This window comes from Taudactylus pleione, unplaced genomic scaffold (assembly GCF_031769625.1).
Source record: "Taudactylus pleione unplaced genomic scaffold, aTauple2 ptg000226l, whole genome shotgun sequence".
Classification (NCBI taxonomy): domain Eukaryota; kingdom Metazoa; phylum Chordata; class Amphibia; order Anura; family Myobatrachidae; genus Taudactylus; species Taudactylus pleione.
This window is the reverse complement of record NW_028284628.1, coordinates 228946-240847: the sequence shown is the minus strand read 5'-3', so window position 1 is coordinate 240847 and position 11902 is coordinate 228946. Positions and strand designations below refer to the sequence as shown.

The following is an 11902-nucleotide window of genomic DNA, read 5'->3' as shown; positions in this document are numbered from 1 at the left end:
AATGTAAGGGACGCCCCAGACATTCCTCGTTTGGGCTGTAGTCCTGTAGTATGTGTGTGTTTTATTGTATTGCTAGGTGTAATTAGTGGTGCAACTCTTCTGCCAAATATGCAGATCTCAAGCATAATCTAATCCCACATCTGGTTAGTACACACAGCAGCAAAGTCAGAGGACTATGTTAGGGTACAGTCTGTGAATATATCCAAGATCAGTGATTCCTAGTCACCATGTTCGGTCAGACATGGTAAAAAAAAAACTTGGAATCAACACATAAATTCTGCAGCAAGAGGGATCCAGGTGTGACCTTTCCAGCTCTCTGAGTTAGTTAGTTATTTACCATCATTAGAGCCCCACAAATCCTTATCCCAGGTACCATTACCTGTCTGGAGATTCTCTGCAGACTCCCAGCACTCCGGACCACAACACGGTCTCGCCATCATGGGCTGGGGCCCAGTTCAGGTCTTGTCCTCAAGATGTTTCGTGCTGGCCAGACCCATTGTTGGCAATTTTGCTGAGAAGTAGAATTGGGCTTGTTTTTAGGCTTATTTTTGAGTAAACTGAGGAACCGGATGGATCAAAAGACAGTGGGCCTGATTCAGAGCCGGATGCAATTAGCTCTCTCTCGTCCAGAAAATAGGGGTTCAAGTGAACCGTTCGCTCTTTGCGGTCTGTTCACGCCTCTAGGTCTGAACGAGCGAAGAAAACTTGCGGTCGCTTTTTGGAAAAATAAGCTCCCTGGCCGCTCGCATCCTGCGTCTTGTCCGCTATTTATTAGATTAATCGAGTACATCGATCAGCGTATGAACTGCTCGCTATTCTTGGGGTTGGTTTTTGCTACCACAATATTGCGAGCAGTTCTGGCTATAAAATAACCCAGTGACGTGGTCAATGACGCTGCTGTTTTAATTATGCACACCCATAAAACGCCCGTTTTGACCTTTAAGCACGCCTGCGTTCGGATCTCCACTCCCCGTTTTCAAGCACCTTTCCCTGTTACCACCCACATACGCCTCTTTCTGTCACTCAAATTATCAGGCATTCGCTATTTTGCGAGCACATGAATTTCGACCGCACTGACTGGTTCGCGCATGCGTATAATGATCCGTACGCATGCGCTTACGAGCGGCTCTGAATCAGGCCCAGTATGTAGTATTCTTTATGTCAGGTAAGGTTTATGATGCTTGGGTATTTGCTGTCAGGGTTAAACCAAGTTCTAATATATGCTTCGGAGCTTTAACTTGGGAATGTATAACATGGAAGCTTCTTTAGATGATTTAGACAGCTCAGATGAACTTGCTTAAATTCACTTTACCTTGCACAGTGGGCCTGATTCAGAGATGTACACATTCCCGATATTTACGCAGATTGAGCGATTGTTTGCTGTTGTGCAAAATGCACTCACAGCAATTGTTTAGCGATAATTTCATTTGCAGAGTCAGTGCCATGTACCCAGGGTTTGGGGGTGGTTAGGTAAATGCTAGCGTGTCTAACCATTTCAGGGGTGTGATAAATTAGCCACTGTGATCTCCTACGCAGCATGAGAACTGTGTGTGTCAGGAGAGCTGCAGTGTTTGGGGCTGGTCAGATTTGCCAACTATGATGCATGGCTGCCCGATCTGCACCAATACTACTGATTGTTATGCTGGACAGATATGAGAGAGTAGCAGCGGGCATCTCTATGCTCAGGTAAGCTTTGGAAAAAATGTTTGCAGCTGCGCTCCATGCAAAATCACAGCTGCGATTGCATTACCGTCCATCTCCGAATCAGGCCCATTGTGCACTTTACCTCTCACAGCGTGCTGATAGTTCTAAAGATTTTATACAATCTGCCTTTACAATGATATTTATTTTAATAAAATGAATAGTTTGTGATTGTCATTACATTTGTGCCCCCCCTGCCCCCTAATTATTGGCAAATGAAGGGGATAATCTAAAGCTTTATTGAACTCAACTGACAATTTAAAACTGTACACGTATAAAACTGGGGACAGATATTGCAAATGAGACTATATAACCGAAATGTATACATAACAGCTATTCCACCAATGACCACACGAGGTCACTGCTGCACAGATTAGTGCAGCTGCCAGCGTTCAATATCCAACATATTAAAACAAAAATTCAAAAGCTGTTCTAGCTGAGCGCCAACATCAACAAAGGATACAGAAAGTACATGAGTTGAATCACCATATCAATAATTTTGCTTAATTTAATAAAAAAAATCTAAGTGCACAGAAGACTGGAAAAAAGCACATTACTATCTGTCCAGTACAGGGGTCACAGCAATAGTTACAGCCCGATTAGAGATGAGGTGGGTGGCTCTTAGAAGAGCCTTTGTGTTTATGTGGAAAGGAGAAGGAAAGCAGATTACTTGGCGCTGGTGTACTTGGTGACAGCCTTGGTGCCCTCAGACACGGCGTGCTTGGCCAACTCTCCCGGCAGCAGCAGGCGTACGGCGGTCTGGATCTCCCGAGAAGTGATGGTGGAGCGCTTGTTGTAGTGAGCCAGACGGGAAGCTTCGCCTGCAATGCGCTCAAAGATATCATTCACAAAGGAGTTCATGATGCCCATAGCCTTGGAGGAAATGCCAGTGTCAGGGTGCACCTGTTTCAGAACCTTGTAGACATAAATGGCGTAACTCTCCTTCCTGGTCTTCCTACGCTTCTTCCCATCTTTCTTCTGGGTCTTAGTCACCGCTTTCTTGGAGCCTTTCTTGGCTGCCGGAGCAGACTTGGCTGGATCAGGCATTATCAAGAAAAAACTTTTCACTCCAGAAATCAACAAATTTAATAGACAAAAGTGACCAACTTTAACCAGATCTGCTCTATTTATAGACAACCCATGCTAATGAGTCTTCACTTCTGCAGGCTGCACTATTGGGTAGACGAATCATGTGATGTTGAACGGCATTGTAATCCCACCCTACATTTCCTGATTGGTCAATGCATGAACTTATGCTGCATTGGTTGCCGTGTAAGCAGACCAATCAAAGAGCAAGTAATTGAAACCGTAATAGTATATATAAAAAAGGAGAAGGAGCATGTTATAGATTCTTTTCCTCGCTCTTTCAGTGTGAAGAGAATTATATTTGTGTAAATCGAGCATGTCTGGAAGAGGGAAACAAGGCGGCAAGACCAGGGCAAAGGCTAAGACTCGTTCATCCCGGGCCGGTCTCCAGTTCCCGGTAGGTCGCGTCCACCGTCTACTGAGGAAGGGAAACTATGCAGAGCGTGTTGGAGCCGGGGCCCCGGTGTACATGGCCGCAGTTCTCGAGTATTTGACTGCTGAAATTCTGGAGCTTGCCGGAAATGCCGCCCGTGACAACAAGAAGACCCGCATCATCCCCCGCCACCTACAGTTGGCTGTGCGCAATGACGAGGAACTAAACAAGCTGCTCGGTGGGGTGACCATCGCTCAGGGAGGCGTCCTGCCTAACATCCAGGCTGTACTGTTGCCTAAGAAGACCGAGAGCCACAAGGCAGCTAAAAGCAAGTAAAGTTACTGCTAGATACATGTCCCCATAACACAAAGGCTCTTTTCAGAGCCACCCACCCCGTCCCTAAAGAGCTGATTCATGGCTTCAAATACACCAGTGCGAGTAAATGAGCCCGATTTAGCGTGAGAGCCATTGTGCGCTTTAGATCATTAGAGAACTTGTAATAGTGCAGTGACCGGCAGACCCCTAAAGGGAGTTTTTCTATAGCTTTTTATAGAACGTGGGGCTGGCTCTGTAAAGGAGCAGGGTGTAGCTCAGTGAAGTGTACAAAAAAACATTCTGATCTATACGGCAAAGCCTTTAACTTGAATTGCAACGGCTACTTGTGACATAATTGCGAGTATATGAGCCCGATTTAGCGGGAGAAGCGTCAGCGCCATTGTATGTTTTATACTTTAGTGTACTGAACTCACGTGTAAGAAAATCAACCACGCAGAGCACATGAGGGGGAGGGATTTGCTACCATAGCTCTCAAGCGCTTCAGGGGGAGCTTTATCAAAGCTTGGAGAGAGATAAAGTACCAGCCAATTAGCTCCTAACTCGTTTTTTTCAAACAGCCTGTAAAAGGACAGGACCTGATTAGTTGGTACTCTATCCCCATCCACTTGATCTCTCCCCAAGCTTTGCAGCCTTGTGAACTGCCTAACGTTCTGCTCTATATATAAAAACCTTTAACTTCAATTGAAACAATTACTAAATGATAAAAACGGTCCCTCGTATTGCAAGAGGGTGCGGGGTACTACAAAGTACGCGCTGCGTAGCTACTAAATAAGGAGACTGGTCTTGTAGATTTCACCTAGGAGCCTAGAAGGCTTTATCAGTATTCTTCCAATTCTAGCCATATGTAGTAGATGCCTCAGCTCGTTTAGAAAGATTTGGTGGCTCTGAAAAGAGCCTTTGTGCTGCGTGTATAGGAGTGCTGAGTATAGTCTATGCCCTCTCCCCTCGGATCCTGCGGGCCAGCTGGATGTCTTTGGGCATGATGGTCACCCTCTTAGCGTGGATGGCGCACAGATTGGTGTCCTCAAAGAGCCCGACCAGATAAGCCTCACTGGCCTCTTGTAGGGCCATGACGGCAGAGCTCTGGAAGCGCAGGTCGGTCTTAAAGTCCTGGGCGATCTCTCTCACCAGACGCTGGAAGGGCAGCTTACGGATCAGCAGCTCGGTGGATTTTTGGTAGCGTCGGATCTCTCGGAGGGCAACAGTCCCGGGTCGGTAGCGGTGAGGCTTCTTCACGCCGCCGGTAGCTGGGGCGCTCTTCCGGGCAGCTTTGGTTGCCAGCTGCTTGCGGGGAGCTTTCCCACCAGTTGATTTGCGAGCGGTCTGCTTGGTCCTGGCCATTATTCAAAAACAGTGCTTATTGCTTAACGTACTAAATAAACAAGTGTACTGTACGACGGCTTTCAGCAAACGTATTTCTACTTTGTGCTTTACGCTGATTGGAGGAAGTAGGCTTGCCCTCTTCACCGATTGGTTTCAAAGACTGTTCCATTTTTCAAAAATCCCGCATTTCTGACGTCCAGCCCACTTTTACAGAATCAGGAACTGACTGTAGAAAGACAAGTTTCCCTCTCATATTCCAGCTGCTGTAATCCCCAGCCTGCCCTGCCAACAGGTGTTATGTTACATCTATGGCAGGGCAGACTGGGATTTGTAATTCATCAGCAGCTAATGTGCCACAGGTTATCTACTCTTACTACAAGTGATTAAATATTATTCGATCCCACGTAATCATTATTAACCTTTAACCAGGATATCTGCTACCACATTAAAAAGTGCAGTTATCCCACTTCCTAGCATACAGTGTGTGTATATATAATTGTTCGATAACTTTCCAAAGCTGAGAAACACACCTCAGCCTGAGTGCAAGCCTCCATCTACTGTTAACTTCTGCTTGTGTCTGTGATAAGAAACTGGGTATCAGGCAGAAGAGATAAAGGTACATCCCACTTAGAAAGCCCTCTTTTTGGGAAGAATGCGAATTGCACTTACTCTAGGTATTAAGAAGTGTTCAATCTATATTAAATTGAAGGGATTGTATGTTGAATCTGATACATAAGGATCCCCATTAAATTAAAAGACCCGCATTACATCAGTTGGCACCAGCTGGGGGATACAGTACTGTAGCAGTCTACTTCAGATTACGAGGAGTGCAAGACCTATCGGAGCATGATGTGTCCCAAGTTCCCAACATAGAAACAGTGTAAGGAGTTACAACCGGCAGCTAGCTCAGGGCGCCCCATCACCCACCCGGGCTCATTTATTTTTCCAGCAGTAGTCACTGCTCCAGGATCGTGTCTGTGTGGATAAGAAAGCCTACAGTGTTCTGCCAAACCAGAAGCACCGTGAGTTTGGCTTCTGATTGTCTCTAGACGACAGAAAACGACCAGGTGCAGGAACTGACGGACTCATTTATAAATCTGCCTTCAAAACACTGACTCTATTCCTATGAGCAGTGTGTAGTAATTCCAGTGTGGTTTAGCGGTTTGATACATTTGTTACAATATAGGCTAAGGCCTGGACCATATTGTAACTGTATAAAACTCTGTGGATTGCTACAATGTTACATGATCATTCAGTTACAGCAGCCTGCAAACATGTCTTTACCAAAATCAACAGCCACAGAAGACAATAATCTATTGCTTTAACCAGTGTAATGCTCAATTTTGATTGACAAAATTATTTGAAAGGGCTCCCCGCGTCTTAATATGAATCTTAATGGTGATGTGATTGTATGCAATGTGCTATTGTTTTCAATTTCATCCTTCCCAGGCAGAAAGGGGTTATGGCTTTTAAGAGAATAGGGCTTTACCTACAGCCAACACAAATTAGAATCTTTTCTGTTTTTCCCTTCTAAAAAGTGTACGTTGTATCCGTCAGCTTACAACTAGTCAGCCCAAAACACAGATTTGTGCCATCGTTTATTACGGCCTCACTCAATTCTCTAACATGGGGATACGTTCCAAACTGTGCTTGAATGTCCACACCTAGAACAAGTTTATAATGGGTATTGGCATCGCTATGAAATAATAACCTGTAACGCTGTAAATGTAATCATCAAACACGCAGCTCAATACGAGGAAAAAAGTGATATATTAGCACCTTGTAAAAGGTCTGCTGTTTGCCAGGACAAAATACTAGCAGTGAATTATAGCGCTCTCTTAGAAGAGATGGGCGGCCCTGAAAAGGGCCTTTGTGTGGGTGTTAGTATTAGATGTACATCAGTGTTCAGCCCCCGAAGCCATAGAGAGTGCGTCCCTGACGTTTCAGAGCGTACACCACATCCATGGCGGTGACTGTTTTCCTCTTGGCGTGTTCGGTGTAGGTAACGGCGTCCCGGATAACGTTCTCCAGAAAGACCTTCAGCACCCCACGCGTCTCTTCATAAATGAGACCAGATATGCGCTTCACACCCCCTCTCCGGGCCAGACGACGGATGGCGGGTTTCGTGATTCCCTGGATGTTATCCCGAAGCACCTTCCTGTGCCGCTTTGCGCCTCCTTTTCCAAGCCCCTTTCCACCTTTGCCTCTGCCAGACATGCTGCTCCTTTTTCACTGGTTCTACTCGAAACAAGAAGAGAAATGTTCTTGCGCTGCGGAAAAGTCCTCCTCTTATACAGTGCGGGCGGACCTAGTAGGAAACCTCTAAGATATGAGGGAGGAGTCCTCCTGTGCGTCACATCCTGCTCCTTGTGACACTTCTAATACAGGGACAATATCAGTTTTGGGACGACTTCTCCCAGTGCAATTATTAGAATTAAAATGTATACAAGAACTCATCCTCTACACAGACTGAACTGAGACTGTGTATGTATCTAATGAGATATGTGTCCATATTATAAGTGATCTTTAACATTACTGTTCCCCTATTACTACTTGTTCCCCATTCTTTCACCTGTTTCTCCCTTTTCCTCATTTCTCTTGTACTTTTTTTATAGTCTCCCCCTCTTCTCCATCTATTCTTTCCACAATTCCTTCAGTTTCCCTTATTCTACCCTCTATTCCTCCCATCTCACTGTACTGTTACCCCCCCTTTTTTTATTTATCTTTGCCTCCCTCCTTCTGTCTGTCTGCCCTCCAAACACATCCATCTGTTTACTCCTCTCTCTTCACTGAGATAGGTTTTGTATCACAAACTGGACAAGGCACACATTACAGGCTGCGTGGGGACTTTCTTTATGTAGAATTTAAATGTCCATGTTTTTGTCCAAAGGGTGGGGTCTCCATGAGCTTTGAAGGGGGGTGGTGTATGTGGGAAGGCTACCCTTATTTCTAGTAAGCAACTGCCAGGCTGTCAATAACAGCTTTATGTAATAATTGTCTGGCACCACAGTCCTGCCACTGTGGTGTGCTCTTCCTAACATTTATTGCTGAGTTCCTTTTAAACTGTTATTGGCATTCCAGCATGATCTTTGCTTCTAGCCCAGGTTAACCTCACACTTCTTAGCTGGTGACTGAGGTTTGTTCTGTAACAGTTTCAAAGTAATGGGGCTAGCTTGCCATAGCCATATTACTGACACATTTATCTTGATAAATATACAGAAGAGATTTGGATGAATAGAAGAACATTTAGAAGTGTCACACACACATTCTACGCTGCCAGCAGAATCCCAGGCAGGATTAATATGTAGCTTATACCCCTTTTACACCAGAGCAAAACCCTGGGTTTTTGCTGGGTCTACCTGGGTCGCAGCTCAGTGTAAAGGGGTCCCTGAAAAAAAACCCAAGTCAAGTGACCCAGCAATCCAAACCAGGTAACTACCACGGTTGGACCCAGGTACTGGTGCAGTGTAAACGGTGCAACCCGGGTTATCTGACCAGGGTCATGCCTAAAATGAGCTGATTGGTGGTTGTGGAGCATTCACCTCCCACTTTTTATGACCTCACAGGTTTAGCAGGGCAGACCTGAGTTCAGTGTGAACAGGGCTGACCTCGGAGTAACCAAGATCGAAGGTGCAGTGTAATACCCCTTTTCCACCGAAATTCCGGGTCTGACCCGGAGTTGGAACAAAGTTCCTATCCGGATCAGACACGGAATTTTGCCGGCACCGACTCGGGATATTCTCGAGTCAGCGCCGCTCACACCGCAGTCGTGTCTGCATAGACCCGGCTTTTGCGGAGTGAAAGTGGTCGCTTGGAGATGACGTCATCTCCAAGCGCCACTGAAGCCGGACCAATTGGCCGGCTAGCAGCACACTCCAGGTCATCGTGACCCGGGGGGGGGGGGTTCTGTTCTAATAGTAGGGTTTTACGAGCTACGCCCGTGTTAAACCCTGCTAGTAACCTGGGTTGGATTGCCGGGTCCCTCATCCCGGCGATCCAAATCTCTCCCCTTTTACACCAGGGAGCTGCACGGGTTAACCCTTCAAAAACCCGGGTTTTCGCTCTGGAGTAAAAGGGGTATTAATGGGCCTGACCTGGGTTTTTGGTGGAAAAGAGGTATAAGTCTGTTATGTATCCTTACTATGTCATAGTAACTAGAGCTTCTAGACAAGAGTACAAATACCTTGTGAGGCAACCTGTCTGTGTTATCCATCAGAGTGTACAAAAGCCCACACGTTGCCTTTATGTGTCTCAAAATCCACCCGGCTCTATACAGATTATGCCGCAGAGCCCCTTCACTATCTCCAGTGCCAGGAGGAGACAAGATGATCCGATAGGACATATTAGCCTCGCATGAAAGGAAAGATTTGTAACATGCAGGGCACATGCAGACTGGTGTGGATGAGCTGCCAGTGACTATTTCTATCTTACCTCGTCGCGCCTAAGCGAGCAATTGCCATAAAGGGTAAAATTAGGGTCTTAGAGTAGGAGTGTGGAGCAAAGAGCCAGCTCGCTGCCCTTCTAAAGCCGTATAAAATACTCTTTTTCTGCGCTAGGTAAACACACGCTGAGAGCTGATTGTCCCTTTCATTTAGATACATATTCCGCCAATGGGAACACAGAACGCACCACGGTGAGCAGCCAATCACAGCATAGCCGGCACTGTATATAAAAGACTTCGGCAGATGTGCGTGCCACATTATTATTTCAACTTGTTTCGCTGAATTGTAAGCTAACATGGCAGAAACTGCACCAGCCGCCGCCGTCCCTGCTCCATCAGAGGGCGCAGCCAAAAAGAAAAGACAAACGAAGAAACCTGCGGGAGGAGCCAAGAAAAGTCCCAAGTCTTCTGGCCCCAGCGTCTCCGAGCTGATCGTGAAAGTCGTGGCCGCCTCTAAAGAGCGCAGTGGGGTTTCTTTTGCCGCCTTAAAGAAGGCTCTGGCTGCGGGAGGCTACGATGTGGAGAAGAAAAACAGCCGCATCAAACTGGGGGTGAAAGGCCTTGTGACCAAAGGAACCCTCACCCAGGTGAAAGGCACAGGCGCTTCCGGCTCCTTCAAGCTCAGTAAGAAACCGGTAGAAAGCAAGAAGGCCGCTCAGAAGTCTCTGAAGCCCAAGAAGCCTGCGGCAAAGAAAGTGGCCAAATCCCCGAAGAAGCCCAAGAAAGTTCCGAGTGCTGCTAAGAGCCCGAAGAAAGTAAAGAGACCATCAAAGGCGGCTGCTGCCAAAAGCCCAAAGAAGCCTAAAGCAGTGAAGCCTAAAAAGGCGGCCAAGAGTCCGGCCAAGAAGGCAGCTAAGCCCAAAGCTGCCAAGAGTCCGGCCAAGAAGGCAGCTAAGCCCAAAGCTGCCAAGAGTCCGGCCAAGAAGGCAGCTAAGCCCAAAGCTGCCAAGAGTCCGGCCAAGAAGGCGGCTAAGCCCAAGAAAGCAGCGGCAAAGAAGTAATGGACAAACAACCGCAGCCTCTTCCTTATCACACCAAAGGCTCTTTTCAGAGCCACCCACCCTCTCTCAGCAGAGCTGTAATCGCACTGCGTGTTCTCTAGGGGCTCCTTTGTGATTCGCTTGTACTGTATTTAATGGTTAACCATGTAAAGCCTCCTGGGCTTACACATCACCATTCAATGTCTCAATCTTGGGGTGTGGGGGCGGGATGTTAATGATTTAACAGCTTTAAGTATCACAAATTGGACAAGGCACACATTACAGTAATTCGTTTTTATACGACATAATCCCCCCCTTAATCATTCACAGCCTCTTCCGGCTAACCACGTTGCTCGGTGGGGTGAACATCGCTCAGGGAGGCCGTTCTACTGCCTAAGAGCAAGTGATGTTACTTCTAGATCTTTGTTCCCACCATAACACAAAGGCTCTTTTCAGAGCCACCCACCCTGTCCCTGGGTGTACAATTATGGCCCTTTAACAATTAGTGCATGCTAGATAGGAGACTTCTGCCTTTGACCAATGCAGCGGGAAGGTGCGGGGTACTACAGAATACGCGATATGAGGCCAACGAAGGAGACTGGTCATGTGGACTCCACCTAGGGGGGAAGCAGAGTTGAGGCAATATATATATATATATAGTTGATGCTTCAGCTCGTTTAGAAAGATTTGGTGGCTCTGAAAAGAGCCTTTGTGCTGCGTGTATAGGAGTGCTGAGTATAGTCTATGCCCTCTCCCCTCGGATCCTGCGGGCCAGCTGGATGTCTTTGGGCATGATGGTCACCCTCTTGGCGTGAATGGCACACAGGTTGGTGTCCTCGAAGAGCCCGACCAGATAAGCCTCACTGGCCTCTTGCAGGGCCATGACGGCAGAGCTCTGGAAACGCAGGTCGGTCTTAAAGTCCTGGGCGATCTCTCTCACCAAACGCTGGAAGGGCAGTTTGCGGATCAGCAGCTCGGTGGATTTTTGGTAGCGCCGGATCTCTCTGAGGGCAACAGTTCCTGGTCGGTAGCGGTGAGGCTTCTTCACGCCGCCAGTAGCTGGGGCGCTCTTCCGGGCTGCCTTGGTTGCCAGCTGCTTGCGGGGAGCTTTTCCTCCAGTAGATTTACGGGCAGTCTGCTTGGTCCTGGCCATCGTTCTATACACTAGTAATGTAGAAAGAAGAATGAAGAAAGAATAGTCGGAAACAACGCTATTTATCCACAGTGCTGCGTTGTGATTTGATGAATTAAAGACGCCCATCATTCTGATTGGCTGAGGTAAAGTCGTTGTAACTTTCAAAAGGCCCGCCAAGATTTTTCGTTTCCTCCATTATTAGGTATGTAAAGTATATAATATAACAGGCCAGTGTGGGAATGACACGAGTTACAATAAATAGTTGTTGTTTTTTTTTTATTGTTTAATTCAAAGTTCAGTCGATGTAATTTAACCGGATATTATTATTTTTGAATACCAGCGAGAAGAATCAATGAGCGACCCCCTACATACGGACGGTGATATTGCATCACTACACTATAGGACTCGTGTCGGGTCTAAAGACAGACAGTAATCACCTCGCTGAATAGCTGCTATGGGCGGGAAAGTTTTGTGTTTAGACAAAATTATTCCTTCAAGCTACACTTCAAGTATATAATCACAGTAAA

At 46.7% G+C, this 11902-nt stretch overlaps 6 protein-coding genes across 7 annotated transcripts in view; 2 read left to right on the top strand and 4 right to left on the bottom strand.

Moving 5' to 3' along the window:
• Nucleotides 1-2314: 2314 nt before the first annotated feature.
• On the bottom strand, nt 2315-2785 carry LOC148517125 (histone H2B 1.1-like). The gene has a single exon (XM_088479103.1). The coding sequence runs from the start codon at nt 2746-2748 to the stop codon at nt 2368-2370; it is 381 nt and encodes a 126-aa protein (XP_088335229.1). The 5' UTR covers nt 2749-2785; the 3' UTR covers nt 2315-2367.
• A 248-nt stretch (nt 2786-3033) lies between these two features.
• The window catches only part of LOC148517120 (histone H2A type 1-like), a 28718-nt gene continuing 19849 nt past the window's right edge, over nt 3034-11902 (top strand). The window contains exon 1 of one of the 2 annotated variants that reach the window (XM_088479028.1): nt 3034-3492. In XM_088479028.1, coding sequence (XP_088335154.1) covers nt 3104-3492 — 389 coding nt within the window. In that variant the 5' untranslated portion in view covers nt 3034-3103. Of the gene's footprint in view, nt 3575-11902 lie in introns of those variants that run through there. The other variant, XM_088479029.1, reaches the window with a different exon arrangement.
• LOC148517124 (histone H3) lies at nt 4395-4868 on the bottom strand. Its single transcript, XM_088479031.1, has one exon. It carries the CDS (start codon nt 4835-4837, stop codon nt 4427-4429), a length of 411 nt encoding a protein of 136 aa, XP_088335157.1. The 5' UTR covers nt 4838-4868; the 3' UTR covers nt 4395-4426.
• Nucleotides 6670-7090, bottom strand: LOC148517123 (histone H4). Its single transcript, XM_088479102.1, has one exon. The coding sequence runs from the start codon at nt 7034-7036 to the stop codon at nt 6725-6727; it is 312 nt and encodes a 103-aa protein (XP_088335228.1). The 5' UTR covers nt 7037-7090; the 3' UTR covers nt 6670-6724.
• Nucleotides 9537-10318, top strand: LOC148517122 (histone H1.01-like). The gene has a single exon (XM_088479027.1). It carries the CDS (start codon nt 9557-9559, stop codon nt 10259-10261), a length of 705 nt encoding a protein of 234 aa, XP_088335153.1. The 5' UTR covers nt 9537-9556; the 3' UTR covers nt 10262-10318.
• Nucleotides 10943-11406, bottom strand: LOC148517121 (histone H3). The gene has a single exon (XM_088479030.1). The coding sequence runs from the start codon at nt 11391-11393 to the stop codon at nt 10983-10985; it is 411 nt and encodes a 136-aa protein (XP_088335156.1). The 5' UTR covers nt 11394-11406; the 3' UTR covers nt 10943-10982.

Excerpts from the sequence above, each read along its gene's own strand:
- LOC148517125 (XM_088479103.1), bottom strand. The coding sequence starts at position 2,748 with ATGCCTGATCCAGCCAAGTCTGCTCCGGCAGCCAAGAAAGGCTCCAAG.
- LOC148517124 (XM_088479031.1), bottom strand. The coding sequence starts at position 4,837 with ATGGCCAGGACCAAGCAGACCGCTCGCAAATCAACTGGTGGGAAAGCT.
- LOC148517123 (XM_088479102.1), bottom strand. The coding sequence starts at position 7,036 with ATGTCTGGCAGAGGCAAAGGTGGAAAGGGGCTTGGAAAAGGAGGCGCA.
- LOC148517122 (XM_088479027.1), top strand. The coding sequence starts at position 9,557 with ATGGCAGAAACTGCACCAGCCGCCGCCGTCCCTGCTCCATCAGAGGGC.
- LOC148517121 (XM_088479030.1), bottom strand. The coding sequence starts at position 11,393 with ATGGCCAGGACCAAGCAGACTGCCCGTAAATCTACTGGAGGAAAAGCT.